Source organism: Poecilia mexicana, unplaced genomic scaffold (assembly GCF_051168715.1).
Source record: "Poecilia mexicana isolate PSO_F unplaced genomic scaffold, ASM5116871v1 scaffold_1, whole genome shotgun sequence".
Lineage (NCBI taxonomy): Eukaryota > Metazoa > Chordata > Actinopteri > Cyprinodontiformes > Poeciliidae > Poecilia > Poecilia mexicana.
Window position 1 is genome coordinate 8,115,961 of NW_028263370.1, and position 17,372 is coordinate 8,133,332.

General features: G+C 39.7%; 1 protein-coding gene across 3 annotated transcripts in view; it reads left to right on the forward strand.

Moving 5' to 3' along the window:
• The window catches only part of LOC106932304 (endonuclease V), a 53,710-nt gene that overhangs the window by 15,626 nt on the left and 20,712 nt on the right, over positions 1-17,372 (forward strand). For 2 of the 3 annotated variants that reach the window (XR_015762323.1, XM_015010940.2), the window contains exon 8: positions 7,502-7,571. Coding sequence is in view for 2 of the 3 variants with exons in the window: in XM_015010940.2 (XP_014866426.2) it covers positions 7,502-7,558 (57 nt within the window). In the remaining variant the exon portion in view is untranslated. Of the gene's footprint in view, positions 1-7,501; positions 7,572-13,156; positions 14,093-17,372 lie in introns of those variants that run through there. The other variant, XM_088003671.1, reaches the window with a different exon arrangement.

Below are 17,372 nucleotides of genomic sequence, written 5' to 3' on the forward strand. Positions count from 1 at the left end.
AAGACAAAAGAAAAAAAGTTACAAGTGTTTGCGTTTCAGCTGCTGAATCACAACCAGGAGCAGGGCAGAGCTTCAAAATGAAAACGAAGGACACTGGGAAAAGAGAAAAAAAAACAAACGCCAAGCTTATTATTGTAAGCTGCATGCAGGCTGTTCATCAAAAATGTAATTAAAGACCAACAGCCTCCAAAGAAATCCACAAAATAGAATTAGAAGCACGAAGAAAGGACTCATTGGTGAGAAGCCCAAAAATTAGTTTTAGACAATTCCAGTCTAAAACTACCTCTGTCTGATGAAGATGGCTTCATGAAGGACATTCAGAGTCTGGAACTGACAGTTTTTCATCAAACAGCTTCCAGTGGTAAACTGGTTTTTGCTTTGCACCAGCTGTTTGTGTTTCTATCGCTGCAGGTTCTAGCAATGCACCGGTTCTTTCTAAGCATCACTCCTCAAGAAGCTCTTCAGTCAGAAACCAATTTATGGAGACCAGCAACCCGTCAAAAGTGAAATGGGAAAGCCTCCTAATAGTTTTATTTAAATTATTTATTTTAATTTAAGACAAAACAACGGCATAAAGCTGCCAAATTAGCAGTAGAGTAACACAAGCTCTCATTTTGTTTTGATATCACCCGCCAAAGAGCAGCATGAAGCTGCAGATGATATTTTCCATTAACGACGTTTCAGACTCGCTGCCTCATGTCACCAGGTGGTGTTAATAAATCCTGTTTACAGATGAGAGATCAACTGAATAACGTTCACAAACAGCACTTGTTGTTTAGACGTTGATTTATTAAGATAAATACGATCCGTGTGGTTTGACTCTCTATGAAAACGTCACAAGAGAGGCAACTTTATGTTGATTAGACGCTTAACTTAAGTCACTGATGACTGGTGGTAGGTCTTTGGAAAACCAAACCAGTTCTTTTAAAGCGCTGGTAGCTTTCTAAATGACACATATACATACTTTTTCACTATTTCTGCTTCTCAGTTGTCTGGGACTCGATTTTACCTTTAGCCTTTAGCATTAGACTTCCACTTAACTTCAAGATGCCTGTTTCAGCGTTTATACAATATTTTTATATTGTTTTACTGTACTCCACTGAAAAGAGCATTACTCTGAAAATGAACAAGTGCTCTTCATCTCACTTGTTCTCTTCTTTGAATCCATTTCTCTTAAAGGTGGGACATTGGGTCATACTTTGAAAGTCAGTAATACAATCATTTGAAATGGGAATCTTTTTTTTCCTGCTGTGCAGATGATCGCTCTTGATTTAGACTTTTTGCCAGACACACATGTTCACATACGCCACAGAGCCACGCCTTCCTGCTTCCTCCCTTCACCACTAAAGTCACTTAAGGGCTCTAATACACAGCAGTCTGTCAGAAAGCTAATTTTCTTCAAGCTAATGTTCCCTGACAAACTTACTTCAGATTGCTTCACTAGTGATTAGCTGGCCAGCCACTCGCTTCAGCAGAAAATGAAAATAATCTGAAAGGCTGTTGTAATAGATGCAGGCTGTAGCTGTACCAGCCTAATAGTTATAGGAAGAAAATTAGCACTTTGAGAACATTCAGACTTTTCTTCTAAACTGAAGGATGAGACGTTCAGGGAACAACATTACAGTTCCAATCCTTAATCTATTCTCAGTGGAGCAGGCTGTTTTCTATCGGTGCTTTTTTCTGATGAGGAGAACTTGTTTGTTTGTTTCAACTGCAGGACAATATTTTTTTAAAAGCATTTCATCAAACTACGCTTTGAGTATTAGTCACTAATAGCATTCAATTAACTCTTGGCTGTAGAAAGGTCCTCCGTATTGTGGCAGAAGGAACATGGTTACAATGAAAAGCTCACACACTCACTGTTGCTTTGGTTATGCAAATAAAAAAAAAAGAAAAAACATTCAGATTTTTTTAATTTGGAGAAAAAAACCCAAAACGGATGTGGCTCTGGCTCTTACGAGTTGTTGGCCTCTCCAGAGTGAGCAACGGTCCCAGCCTGGCAAACCCTGTGATAATTTTCTGGCTCTGCCTAAACATGCAGCCAGAGCTCAGTTGAATGGTTTTGTACTCATGTAGCGTAATGACCTAGTCAAAGTCCAGGCCTAAAGTAAACCCAATTAAGGATCTTTGAAAAAAGTTGAACTGCTGTGTAAAGATTTCACAGTCATGGACTTCTTTGTGTTGATCTCAGATGAACAATACGTCAGAAATTCACACAGCCAGTGTGTGAATTACTATTTTCAGGAAGCTGTGTTTGTTTACGCTGTACCGTGGGTTTGTCTATAACTGCTTATTTCCAGGTTCAAATCCATTACTGTCCGAAGCTCTCCTCCTCCACACTCTGATGGGAACACATCCATTCCTAATGGGACTCTGAGGAGACTCTCCTCCATGTCTGAGTGCTTTGTTCAAGGTGGAAGTCCCTAATTATGCTCTTTCTTCTCCATTTGTCTTCCATTTCTGTTAAATCAGTTATGCAGGATGTGGGGTGGAAAAAAAAAAAAAAAAGTTTGTAGCTTCCTGACGGGCTGATGTCTGGGAAGTTGTTTTTTTTTGACTTCTGTGATACAGATTTACACTGGACACAAACTGTCTTCAGAAAGCTGTGGAGGAGCCAGCAGTGAAACACTGCAGCCCTCACAGTCCTGCAGGGCTGATTTCAGCACGTGTGCAACTTTCAAAGTCTCCACTTTGGGTTTCAACACATCCCCCTTTGCACTGAGTGGGGAAACGTAAAAGCTCTACAGCTGCGCTCCCAGATTGCAAAAACAGATGGAATTTCAATGTGAGTGATGGGCAACGGAGAGCCTGTATGCACAGAATAAAAGAGATTGAGGAGAGGAAGGAAGCGCACAGTGCTTTTGGGCGGCTATAGGGGAGATATTGCTGATGCGTATTTTGTGTGGTTATTAAAATCTAAAACATATCTGAGGGAAGGATGATTTCTGGGTTTATTATTTTAGGGGTGGGGGTGCTATGGTGCACGGATGCAGGAATTTACATTATCACACTGTACACTGTTGAACAGAAAAAACAGGTTTTTGTGTGCATATCAGTGTGAGTGTGTGAGTATCAGAACTATTTCAATGAGTGGCTTGTTTTTAGTGATAATCAATTTCTTTAACCAACTGGCATTCCCCACCACTTTGTTCTTCTTTACTTAATGCTTCTTGCTTTTCCACATCCATCCATCCCTCCATCCACCCACTGTTTCTCTCTTTCTTTCCGTCTCTCGGCTACGGGGGTGTCAGATAATTTGCCTCACATTGTTGCTGTGCTGTAGATTAAAATTTGAAGAGTTTGCCTCCAGTCTCCATATTGCCCAAGGTTTTGTTTGCCGACTTGTATCTGTTTAATTTTTTGGTTAGAGTTTCTCCTGAAGTAAATCTGGGCCTCCTTACAAGCTACACTTTGCCTTAGTTAACGAACGGTAGTTATTATTCATCATTCCTACTGAGATCAACAATTTTTCATTAGGCAAACTGTAAAGGCAAATCTGTACATTTCCAATGCCTTGCAAGGGTGTTTTGTTCAAGTACAACCACACCTTTTATTGTATTTTATCGTGGTGTTGTGCGACACATTAAACTTCCATGATGACTTTTTGTTTTCACTGTGCATTTGTATTCAGTCCCCTTCACTCCAACACCACAAAGTTAAATCTGGCGCAACCAATTAACTTCTAAAGTCACCCAATTGTGATATAGTTGTAAAGTTTGCAGTTTTATCTCAGTCCATCCATACATAACATAACAACATAACATAACATAACATAACATAACATAACGTAACTGTGTAGGTTTTTTAGAGAACAGTAGTGAACAAATGCTGCGACAGACTGGCGACCTGTCCAGGGTGTAACCCGCCTCTTGCCTGGAACGTTAGCTGGAGATGGGCACCAGCACCTCCCGACCCCATTAAGGGACAAGGGTGTCCATAAAATGGATGGATGGATAGTGAACAAATGACCTCGCAAAGTTTTTAAGGCTTGCATCCTACATCCCTTCTGACCAGTTTGAGGTTGTAATCCATACATTTATTACGTCTTGGTTACATTACTGCAAGTAGCTGGAACAACTGCAACTCCTGACTGGAAGCAGAAGGCTCAATAACATCGCCCCTGTATTAAAAACCTTGGATTGGGTTTCCATTTATTACAGGACGCAGCTTAAATTTTCAGTGCTTTAAAAAGTCTGAATGGCTTTGGCGCCATGCTACTTATCTGATCCTCTTCACTCTTACGACCTGGCAAGGACTTTTGGATCAACAGGTCACTTGCTGTTAGAGACTATCAGATCAAGACTAAATATCAGAGATTACAGAGTCTTTCCTTTGATAGACACTAAGCTCTGGAACACCCTGCCTTGGAAAGTCAAAGTTTCTCAAACTGCTGATCAACTTAAGTCTGCTTAAGCTTTTAATATGCAAAGCACTTTGGACAACTCATTCACTTTTACATGTATATAAATAAATCTGACTGGACTTGACATTTGCATTGTCTGGAATTACGGCAAAATAATAATTTACAGAAGGACAGATCCCGATTCCAGATCTTTTCAAGGAGGAAAAGAAGGAATATCTTGCCATGTCATCTTCAGATTGAGGGATGCTATTTGGCGTTCTTGTGAGATTGTGTAGTCTGATTTATTAATTTGAGCTAAATGCTTGTGTCTGGGTCCCTCATGGCTTTGGTTAGTCCAGTTTGTCCCATCTGTTTGGACGACACAGAATGGGCAGCGGGATTTAAACAGAATGGATGGGCTTGAAAAAAAACGCAGCGACAGAGAGAAACTCTCTCAGCTGTAAAAGAGTTATTTCACTAAACCAACAAGGGAAAACATCCATGAAGACTGACACCACAGCTCCTTGTGTGCCAGCCACTGGTTGGGATGTGTAAGTCTTTCTGAATGTGCCTGGAGAACCTGACTGATTTAGAGTGGAGCTCACCTTCGGGCCCCGAGGCTGTCTGAATGTTAATATATGGCTGTCTGACATTCTGCTACCTTTGCCACTGGACTGTGGGCCTCCACTGAGAGTTGGGAGGAGAGCTGGAAAGAGACCTAAGCGTAGCCAAGGGGTGGATATGACAGAGAGCCATGGGAAGCAGGAGAAAGTTTGAATAGTCAGTGATGAAAGGATCTGGTTTTTAAAACAAAACAAAAAAAGTTTGGTAAGGTGAATCTTAGAGGGAGGAAACTCCTTGAGGAGGTGATGGATGCGTATAGAAGTGGTGGAGGGAGTGGAGCATGTGGCTGCAGGGCTTTGGTGGTGATGGAGGATAATGACCCGCCCCAGGCACCTGGACCAAACCTTTACTCAGTGCAAATGCATGTGTCACTAGGATTTACATAAAGTTTTGCTAAACAGCCAAAGATCTGTTTACCTCTGTTTCTCCACATTGCCAGAAACTCTGGCTAGAAAATTGTGATTTTAAGCTGCATTGAGTCAATTTTCTGTCAGACACAGAAACAATCACTCACACTGTATTAGATTATTTACCTACTTTAGGATATTTGCTATTATTGAAACATTTTTCCGGTCTTCCTTTATGCATAAGCAACTCTTATGCATAATGAGTTGCTTATGCACACCATTTCTGCTTATGCATACCATTTCTTTTTGCTGTAATGAGTCATTTATTAATGCATAAAATTTGATATTTGCACTGCAGCAGTCCCCTGCTGTTATCCAGCTACTTTAGCATTAGACATGCAATTCATTCTTCAACTTAAATTGTGTTTTAAAATTCTTAAATTATATTTTCCTGCATTGATCAAGTAATAAAATGAAAAATTAAATCCAACTATAGTAAACAATTATTGCAAAAATAGAAAAACAAACTCAAACAAGAAGTTTCCTGATTCTGTTTCAGTGCAGGTCCCTTACTGGGTTTATTGACATCTACAGCTCTTGAAAACCAGTCGATTTTGACTCTGATCTGAACGTTTTTAGTTCCTTAAATTTCCCAACAGAACCAAAAATGCAGCGGAGAATGTAAAAAGTAAAACCGTTTTCTATTTCCTAAGCTAAGCATCTGTGCATGAGTCTGCATAACAACCTGATCTCAAACAGCTTTGGAAACTGGCGGAAATTTTTGTGTTACACAATATAAATAAGTGATATTTATGTAAGGTAATCCCTGTTAATATATTACTTTGTGCAGAATGCAGGGATTTGTCAAAAATAATCTGGCACTCTCTGCTCAGAGAAGCTGTTCCCCTGTGGTTTGCACTCTTAGCCACAAACACATCAGCTTTTTGCATATGAATGTGTAAATGTTTTTATCCACCAGCCACAGAGTAGTGTAAAAACAGCAAACACCGCTGAAGGCGGTGTTACGAAACTTTCCTGCATGTAGGTTTGCAACACTGATTTAAATTCTTACAAGCACTTTGAAAAAACAGGCTGTTAGGAGTAAAAACATCATCTTTGCACATTTTTAAGCAGTGACAAGATCATTTAATTATTTATGGATATATATATATAAAAAAAAAAATCAGTGTCAAACTTTGTAGTGTGGAAGGCACAGCAAACAATGGTAACCTAGACTGCTTCACCTCCTGTTGCAAGGTGCATGCTTAATAATTTACCTAGGAGGTTGTAAGGTGTAGCAGCTGCATTTCTATTGCATCTGGAGTGTTTATCTAACACTGAAACGTGCACTTTCACACCGCACTAGTCACTTGTGAGAAACTCGCATCGAATCGTTAAAACTAAGGTGTTCATCAGAGCGTTAATTAAAAAGCTGCTGGGTGTGGTTTCTCCTTGACAACGCTTAAAAGAAAATGGCAGAAACCGACAGACGAACTGGCTTCTTTTGGTTTCGTAGGAATTTTTAAGTGATCGTTTTCTAGGATGTCCTCTGTCACAAGGGGTGAGTAGTTTTTATTCGTGTGTTAATGCAACGTGTGTGGTTTACTTAAGGCGATGTATATGAAGATATCTGGACTAAATGTATCAAAGGCTGTCTTTTAAACCTTTTTCTCCAGTTGTACAGTTTGCCTGTTGTTCTGTATTACACTCATGCCAAGGCATTTTAGAAGGGTTTCTATGCAATCTGGTAGATTTTGGAAAAGTGGGTTTTTAGACTTAGTACCATAACGTTTTCTTTCATGCTTTCTTTTGGTCCCTCTGCTTTTTCTTCTGCCTATTTTTTTTTCTTCTGAGTTGTTTGGTAAAGCCAAGGAAGTAGAAAAATTAGATCGCCTGAACGTTTCTTGACAAATTCTAAAAGATGAGCAAAAAATACAAAACAAGGAGTTGCGTTTTTTGACTGAGAAGCTTAACGTTGCTGAGAGTCGGCAATTAAAGAGCGCCTGAAATGCTTTTCAGAGCACAAGTGTTGACAACGAGGTCTGAGCTTTTTCCATTTACATCTCACAGATTTATTTGTAACGTTGATATAATATGAGCAAGATCAACTTCTGAAGTGTTTTGCCTCTTCCTGTTTCCTCTCCATCTCTCTCTCTCACCCTCCTCTTCTTCCTCTTCTCCCCCACAGGCTGACGTTCGCTCCAGAGAATACCTACGCATACACTTCCCAGCTCCCGATACATGAATTAGACACTGAGGTAAGTGACAAAGGATTCAAAGGTGTGGATTTCTCACCCTTACACATCACACATCTGTAAAAAAAAAAAAAAGAAAAAGAGAGAGATTCTCAGCAGGAGGTTTCTGCCTCTGCTGTGATTTTCAGTCCTAAAACAGCCACAGCAAGTGACTCATCAAGGACTTTTCCTAAATCCCAGAGTAAATTCTCCGTTTGTATTCCGAAATACCAATTATTGTGATCTAATTTGCTGATTGAACCAAGTAAATTTGCATGGGAAGAAGATAAATATGAGAAAGATATATTTTCTGTCAGAATTATTATTTTTTTATTTCTTTGAACAAAAAGTGAAAAAAATAAATAAAATAAAATAAAATAAAATAGCGAGCATTTAGAGTAAATAGTCAGAGAGTATCGTTTTCTGTTCGGCCTCATCAGGGGATGTTCAAAATCAGCTTTAAGCAACTCAGTTTTGTGAGCTCCCACCTGTTTGGCCTGTGTAACAGAAACCGACTTCATCCTGCTGCTGCCTGGTGGGTGGATTTAAGAGTTTAAGAGCCTTTGACAGCCCCTCTGCATTTCCCTGCATTTTTATCGGAGTGAGGGTGGGGCAAAGGTGATCCAAGGACGTCTCAGGTTATCCAGAGATGCTCGGGCTGCGAGAGCGAGAGCATGTTAAGCTCAGAAGAACCTTTGATCCTTAGAGTCTCATCTGAAATAACAGGCTGCGCTCCCCAATTTGACCCTGCCTCCCTTATTACCGATGAAAGCTGCAGACCATTAGCTCACTCAGTTCCTTCAAAAGTCTAATCATCATTCACCACGCGAAGCCAAGCATTCTCAAACATGCTCAGAATCAAACCTTCCGAGTCTGAAGCAGAGACGCTGAAACGAACCCACTGGTTGGCACGGGAGGCTGTGCGTGTGCTCTTTGGTGTTTTTTTTTTGTTTTTTTTTCCCGTGCTGCGCCTGGCAACGTAATGGGAGATATGTGTGCGCCTTCTTGGAAGCTCACTGATGTGGTGAATCCTCTGACGGAGCTTTGATCAGTCTCCCTGCAAAGAGTTGGAGGCAGGAAGGGAGGCTTTGTGCTGAGTTGGCATGAATAACCCATATTTACCCTCACACTCACTTAACAATGCTGGAGGCACATTTGATCCAGTGTACCGTGCCTCGCGCTGCTTGATACGGTGTGGTGTAGGTCTTACTTTATGGTAATGTCGTACGTTCCTCACCCAAACATTAGCAGCGGCATCCAGCTGCCAAGCGTGACTGAACAATATCGAGTTTCAAATTAAGGCGTAGGCAAGAATCAGAAAATGTGCTAATGCTCAGGTAAACGTTGGAATAGCAGTGCGTGCAAGCTTATTGTTCTAAAATATTGTTGTAAGCGCACATATAAAAGAAAGGTTGTCCAGAACATTTAAAGGGACGGTATTATGTGGCATTTAGTGTTGTTTAATTGCCCAATCAAGCAACTTTTATCTTCAGTTGTTATAAAAAAAATGCTATATATATCAAACATAGCTTAAAAGAAATTAGACTTTGGATTTAAATACCTTGAATTTGGGCCTCTGTCTCTTTATCAAGCTCCTGCTCTTTCTGACACTTCACCTTCAGCACAACATTGCTTCTCCATTAAGCCTAATTTGCTAAATAGTTAATGAATTAGCTTAGTGAATCTGCTTAATATTTTTATTGATTTCCTAATTACATAAGGAACAATTAATTACCGTAAACCTTTAATTCTTTTAAAACTGTTCTGGTTGTGAGATGGCCCCTCCCTTGGATGCAAATGGTTTTACATTCATTTTAGAGCCCAACTCCTCCTTCGCTTGTGACTCCGTCATTAATTCTCCATAATTTACTTTCTGACAAAAGAAAACAGAGCCTTTGACTCGCCAACACAGAACAAAAGAATCATCGCCCTTTTTTTTTCTTTGCGCATTTCAGACACATTAATATCTTCAGTATGACAGAAGGAAAAACTTGTCATCCTCTGTGACTTCATACATTGCTGTAGAAAGCTTGAGGCAGTGTGTTGCTCAGCTTTGGACCCTGGGACGTCCCTGGTTGGTAGAAGAGGATAAATCTTTTCCGTCTTTGTCAGAGGCAAAGACGGAAAAGTCAAGTTTGTCCTGCTGCTCTAACTTGAAAGGTGGAGCAGCAGGACAAAAGAGAAGAACGAGATGCTTCAAGATGGAGTGAAGTAGAAACACAAGAATGATAGAAAATAGAAAAAAAGTCAAAAGAAGAAGAGGGTGTCTTTTGTATTCTGTTTATGCTGACTAAGAAGTCAAATGGCTATGTAACTATGCTATATGGACAGTTGCAGAAAAATGTAGTAATATTAACTGTATGTAACGAAACAAAGTGACAGGCTATTGTTAAAATGAAAACAACAGCAAAGAAAAGCAAATTCAGCCATTTTTGGTCACTAGATGCAGCATCTGTCAATTAAACGAAGGATGGCCTAATCAGTTATACTGCTAAGTGATGTGGTGATGAAGAAGCCACCTCACAAGTGGTTTAGAGAAAATGTGGACGTCTTTAGCCTGGACGCATGTCGACATGTTAGGGGGATAACTCAGAAGAAAGAAGTTAGAGGGGAAAACGGCCATAATGCTGATCTGCAGCTCAGCACATCCACAAGCCATTCACTTTCAATTATGGAGACTAGTTCAATCAGCTTCATGCTGTTATACAAACTCTACTGCCCTTTACGAAACATTTCTGAAATGTCATGGAAAATGTTGGGGAGGCGCTCGGCACAAGGTTGGGGTTGATGAGCTCTGCTGGGAACCAGGCTTATTAAAAACTTATGGTGGCACAAGGACATGGCTGGCTGCTGAAGATACAAGGCAGTGTGAGCGTTAACCAGAGAACAAAGCGGCAGAAAGTCGATCTGTCGCAGACGCACCTGTAGCATCAGGTCCATCTGAGGTTCTCCTTCCATCTCTTCCTGCCTCAGTCTAAGTTCCTTACGTTGCATATTTATATACCCTATTTACAAAGTAACTGTCTGAGTGATGAAGGTGAAGGAAGCTGGACTTATTTTCTTTCTTAAAAATGTTTCATTTTTCAATCAAGCAGCTTTTGACATGGTTGAGAGTAAACTGAATTCTAAGTTTTCAGTCAGAACAACCACACTCAGACGACCACTAAGATTATTATTGGGGCAGTTCTTACACCATTCCTCACAAGATGCTAAAATGCTCTACAAATTCAATTGCAAAGAGTTTTGCAAATAATTTTTGGGGTTAGAATGAAATTTGATCTTTCATAAACCTGGAGTTACAGCTTGTTTTGTGTGATGTCAGTCTGTTTCATTTGCTTCAGTGAACCCCCAAACTAATCCCACGGTGTAGAACAAAGACACAAAATAATTTTACTATATGTATTTTACTAGAAAAAAAAGAAGTTTGAGCTTCTTTGCATCATTTAAGCCTGTTTAACTGTTTGAGTTGATGTGTTTTCTGGTGACTCCCTCTTCTTTGGCTGTCCATAAAACAAAGAAAGGCTTCCTGTTCAGTTTTATTGTAAAATCAAAGCCGGGATCCATTTTTCTCTGTTTAAGAATCCCTGCAGGCATTTCCTCCATCCTTCTGTTTCTTCTTCTTATTAGACCTCATTTCAACATAACTACTTATTTCACTCTCTTTTGCTCGCCAGTGTGGCTGTATTGGGATTTATTACCTCTTTGTGTATATTTATGTCTCAGTTCTGCTGAGCTCCTCCTTCATCTGGCACTCAGATGAAATCATTTTGATTGTTTTTTTTTGTTTTTTGTTGAGATATTAACAGATGGAGTCGCCATCCATCCATCCACTTTGGTATTTTTTTGCTACCAAACTCGTGTCTTGACTTGGAGCTGCCTTGAAGTGTGAATATCTGGTGTGTTCCTGTTTAAAGGAGACAGATACAAACATGGAGCCAGGCAACAACATGCACAGTGACTGCAGTCGTATTCAGAGAATTGGTTTCACCAATAATAATCTGAAGAGAATCGTGCACATTTGCGCCAATGTGAGTTAATAATTTGTAAACGTACCTTTCACTACATCAGCAGCTGCAAGTCAGGTTTTCTTTTCTACCAGTTTTGCAGATTTAGATACATTTTTCTGATGTTTTTTTTTTTTTACCCATTTTTTAACATTTCTTGGCGTCCTTTGATTTTTATGCACTAATTTGCATTTGTGCAGTTTTTAAATGATACTATTCAGTTGCCCGTTTCCTTTAAATAGAGTATGCTATTGCTAATACTTTTGTAAAGTATTATTTTTCTTATTTGGTCAAATTGAGCAGCTGTATTTATACTGAGCTCAAATGAGCTGGTGTGTTGAATTGACTAATTTGGCCACTGTACCTTTCAGGATTTCCTTTGTAATGTATCATTTTCCTTCCACTTCATAATCGCTCACTATTTTTGTGCTGATCTGTAGCATAACGTCTGAATAAAATACATTGCTATTTGTGGTTGTCATGTGACAAAGAGGAAACATGTTAAGGACCACAAATACGTCTGGAAGACTCTGTTGCATGTGTGTTTGTGTATCTGTTTTGAGCCGAGAGATGATTCAAAGGGGATACTCAACAAAAAGGTCAGGAGCTGTGTTGTAGTGGCAGTGGTGATTGTTGCTGCCTGCATGCTGGTGTGCTGAAAGTGTCAAAGCATGAAGTTAAATAAATGGTCGGAAAGCAAAAAACAACAACAACAAAAAAAACAACAACAAGAAGTGGAGGGAAGTGGTAAAGTTGACACGGCAACTTTGGATGATAAAATAGTTTCTCACTTTTTCTTATATTCACTTTCTGTTGGAAGTCTGTCATCTGTTTCCTGGAAAACAAACAAATTGGATGTCAAGGAGAAGAGAATGGGGATATAAAAAGTGAATCTTATGTATTTGCTTAGATGGACGGTGAGAGGAGCAGGGGCGAGGGGAATAAAAGAATGGCTTCATTCTGCAGACAGAGGGAAGGACCCTCCCCTTTGTCTTTCTCCTTATTTATTCTCCCTCCTGTCTGTCTGACGCAGTGGAGGGGAAATCGCATACATTTCATCATGCCCGGCCTCATACAGAAAAAAAACCCTTCCCTCCCTCTGCCCAGAATGCCGCCATGTGCCTCTCAAGTGCTGATAAATTGCCGCCCCCCGCCTCATTTTTCACCATCGTCTCATCAAACACACTGACAAAAAGCCCCTGCGCACTCCTCAGCGATAACAAGAACAATCGCTGAGCCCCAGGAACGCGAGACAGGATGAGAGAAAGGACAAATGGGTTGGCAGATCAGGAGGATGTGTGGCAGATAAAGAAAGGCAGCAGGAAAACTGCGGTTCAGTATTTTTATTTTTTTTAAAGAAGAAAAATAACTATGAAGAGAAAAAGATTTGTCTTGTTTTTTTTTTTTTTTACGTTTGAAAGCTTAAAAAAAATGCTATATTTTATTGGATCAGAGTACGATCTGCAGTAGCTTCAGGTGGATATCTGCAAAGTTCTGGGTCCTTGTTGTTTCACCGTTTTCCTGCTCAACAGCTGTGAATTTGATCAGTGTCACTGCAGGAGAATACCCACAAACAGCAGCTAAGCTACCTGTTTCCTCCTCCAGCTCCCTGCTGCAACAGTATCATAATCTGCAGCAGCCATGTGACTGCGAGGAGCTCACTGTGGGAGTCCTGTCAGGATGGAGAGTCATGATATTCAGCACACTGACGTGTTCACTAGACTGCAGTAGAAAGGTTTGGGATGACACATCATGTCTTCATCTTTTCCTCATTGCTCTCATCATACCTTGACCTTTGTTTTTGTTTTTTTGTTTTGTCTTTTTTGCTGGTGAAGGATACCAATGACTCATGACTTAGCAGCTGAAGTCTTTGTGATAGTGATAGTTTGGGACTTTTGAGATGTTTTTCTAAGGTTTTATATCTGTAAGAACATGCATACAATATGATAATTCCTTTTTTTTTTATTTTGTTTTTCCAGATTAGCTGGTACCAGAGGGTAAAGCTAAACATCAGTCAGGGGAGCCAAGCAGAAAGATCTTTTACTATTAAAAAACAACAACAACAAACTCAGACCTCTGAAGCTTTTACTGTCGCATCAATTTGTAAACTTTCTAAAGCTCCTAAACCTTTATAACTGGTTTGTTTGGCAGTCGTACTGTATTTATTTATTTTTTTGCTGGAGGTGAGTTAAGGACTCAATTTACTGTTTTAAAGTCTGTTTACTCTAAAATCTACCCATTTAGTTATTCTTGGCATTGCGTTGCATTCCCACTGCTGGCTGAGTGTGGTTGATGGCAGAGCCAACATGATATCTGGGGCGTTGCCAGACAACTTTGGCAAAAACACTCAGTCCCACACGTCTGCCTGGGTTTCTTTACTCCAGGTATCTCACCAACTTCTTCAATATATGCCACACTTTCTCCATATAGAAACTCAATTAAGCTTTTCCTTATATGTTTGGGTCAGAATAAAATGATGTAAATTTTATCCTTTTGGTCTTCATAGTCATTATTTTAGCACACAAGAAGTAAGAAAAATAACACTGTTATAGCTGTGTAACTAACTATTATAACTATTTATTTATCATTATGGATTTTTTTTTTTTTAGTTGTATTACAGCTTCTTTAAAGTATTTAACCAGACTTTCTAGTGCGTTTTCACTGACATTATTAAAACTAAATAAGTTGAGATCTAGTCCATCTAATGTGATCACACTTTATAAACTGAAGTGTGATCACATTGTATGGTAAATAGCACTGGGTCCTGTTGGGTTAGCTGTGTTTTCATTTCGCATTAAAAAGTGAAATATTCTGAATGTTTGCTATCGGGACGGGAAGGACCATTAAAACATTAACGGGTATAAAAGCAGTCCATTTATCATCAGACCTGCTCGTTTCGCAGTGGTGTGTTTGAATTACCTCTCCTGATTAAAAGTGCATGTGTGAATCGACTGAAACGCATTTCAGTACGTCAGCGACTAATCACCTGGAGTCTTTTTGAAAGGTGGAAAATCTTTCCCATACTCTCCCGCTTAGGGTTTTATTTTTTTTCAAACTGTATCTATATTCCACTTTGATGAGTCACACACACCTTCAAACGCTGTCCGCTCACTGTTTCATCTCTTTAAAGAGAAACGTTGACAGTAATTCTCCAGGTTAGATGTAGCGGATCTAAAGCGTTTTTGTTCTAGAGTGGAGCGCATAGTCATTTCATGCTCAATAGACTGTGTGTTGAATTAATTGGATTAATATAAATTATACTTTTACACAATTAAACACAAAATTTGATAAGGAAATATTTTCCCCTAATTCGGACAGCTTTGCACCGTTCACACAGAGCATTTTTGATAGAAAATGTTAGTACGCTAAATCAGGAAATTGTTAAATACATATAAACACTACACTGAAAAAAGTATGAATTTATCTGAACATAACCTTGAGTGATATTGTATTCTCAGTCCATGTTGTGCAAAAATGATGTCAGCATACACTCTGCAGCTGTTGCAGCTTCAGCTCTCTCCTCACACAGGGGTTTAGCGGTGTGTTTATGTGGATGTTTGACCATTCTTAAAGAAGTGCATTTTTGCGGTCAGACACTGATGTCGCATGTGAACGATAAAGCTTGTTATTCAGTCAGTGACTGATGCTTCTCACAAACATTTGCTCACTTCTCATATTTTAAAGTTTTGGGGTTCGGGGTGGGGGATTAATTACTTTTCTCTCTTGGCTGTGATCATGGGAAAAAGAGAAGTTGTTATACGCACTCACACCCGCTTTTTCTCGCACATGCATCATCATGTCACGCTTTAAAGAAGGTGCAGCCTCTGGGCTTCTTCCCTGCAGCCCACCTGTCATGCCTTGTCATCCGTAAGCCTTAGTGAGCTGTGAGCAGATCAACACGACGACTCATGGCAGCTCGTGTCGCCTGTGACTTTCCCAAAGACACTGCAGCGAGCTAAGCGTCTCGCTGCCACCACAGCTCATTTGCATCAGAGTAATAAACTGTTTTCCTGCAGGGAAAGAGGGAAAGAGTGTGATTTGCTAATGAAATGAGTTTAGAATCATAGCTGGAGTGTTTGTTTTAATTTGTTGCATGCAAGAAGACAAAATTGTCCACATGTAGTATGGCATCTCCACACTGCAAAATCTTTGCACCTGAATATGAAGAGTGGACTGTTTGTTGCACACATTGTTCTACGTGTTGCACAGTCCTCTTCAGTAGAAGGACGTGTGGACACTTCATCTCTTCTATGGAATCAAAGTTAAAGAACTTTGTACATTAGTTTAGAAAAACATGGATGCACTGTTAGCACATCATCTCATAATAAACAGTTTTTTTTTCACTCTAAGCATGCTGTGCTAAACTTTATGTACTTGAAAGTCCATTAGAAGAATGCTGCAAAATATGGGAAATAAATAGAAAGTGTTTGGGGGAGAGGTGGGCAATAACTAAGCTGGTAATACTAAAGATAAAAGAAGAAACACTGTTGAGCAGAGTCCAGGTTTGTGACGTAGTAAAACAAGTGACAACACACTCACAGAGTGTTCTGGAAAATTAAAAGGAGCCCAGAAAAAAAAAATACATTGAGGCAGGAAATCAGGAGCAGCAGAAAACATGAGAGTATGGTCGATAAAAGACAAGTCTGTGAGACGGGAGGAACTTTTTTATATACCAGCTGGACACAAACGCAGAAAAACAAACAAGCTGTAAAAACACTCAGACTGCATCTGGTCTGCATCCAGCTGAACTAATCTAAAATCATATTTGCAAGAGCTTAAAGCAGTCCCCCCCCCCCCCCCCCCAAACTTTTCAAATTCCATCTCTCAAATATCAGTGACATCAGTCAGTCTGTCAGTGAGGCTTTTGTCCCCAGCTGCTGCTGACTGGGAGGGACAGATGTAGGTGTGTTTGAACCCCGCAGGCTAGAGCCCAATGGGGCCCTATCAACAAATCCTTTTAGGTGAATATAAAACAAAAACAAAAAATAGTTTAAGGTCCAAAGTCTCATAATGTTAATTTAACCAGGACTGAATGATGCCAGGAAAACCCCAGTGGCAAACTCCACTGAATCTTTTAAACAGTTTACCAAAACACAGATGATATCATGTCTTTAGAAGTTTTATTCACAACATTTAAGTTATATTGAGGCACACAAGTGGATGTTGACACCTCAAGCACACTGCTTCTTGTTTAGCATCATGGAAAAGGGAAACGGTATCAGCAAAGATATCAGGAAAAGCGTTGCGGACCCCACAAAGTCTCATTCATCTGTTAAAACATTTCCAAACAAGGATAAACACCATGAAAATGTTCAGTCGTTTTTCCCATGATCGCAGCTCTACCCGCAGAATATGATTTGAAACTTGCTTACTTAAGTGAATTCAAAAACAAATTGCAGAAATAAACACTTTTCTTATTTGCATGTGGATGTTCCCACTGAACACGTCTCTCTTTCTGAATTAAGCTTCTGTTTTTGTTTAATAACTAATGGCACAGCGTCATGTGGTCTTGTCGTTTGCCTCGGGTTGTATTTGTATCATCTTGCGAGCTTGGAAGAACCGGGCGATATTTTATTTAACTGTTGGTCATGCTATTAGACAAAGATATGCCGAGCTTATTAGAAGTTCTCAGAAATTATGACACCTCACAGGTTCATGGTCTAGGTATAAGTTCATGTTGATATGCAGCACAAAGCTTGTTATTCAGCCTTGACATAATCATCATCATTCTTCTCACAAACATTTGCTTATTTCTCATGTTTTAAAGAGAAGAAAAGGGCTTAATTAAAGTTTTTTTTTCTGGGCTGTGATTGTGGGAAGA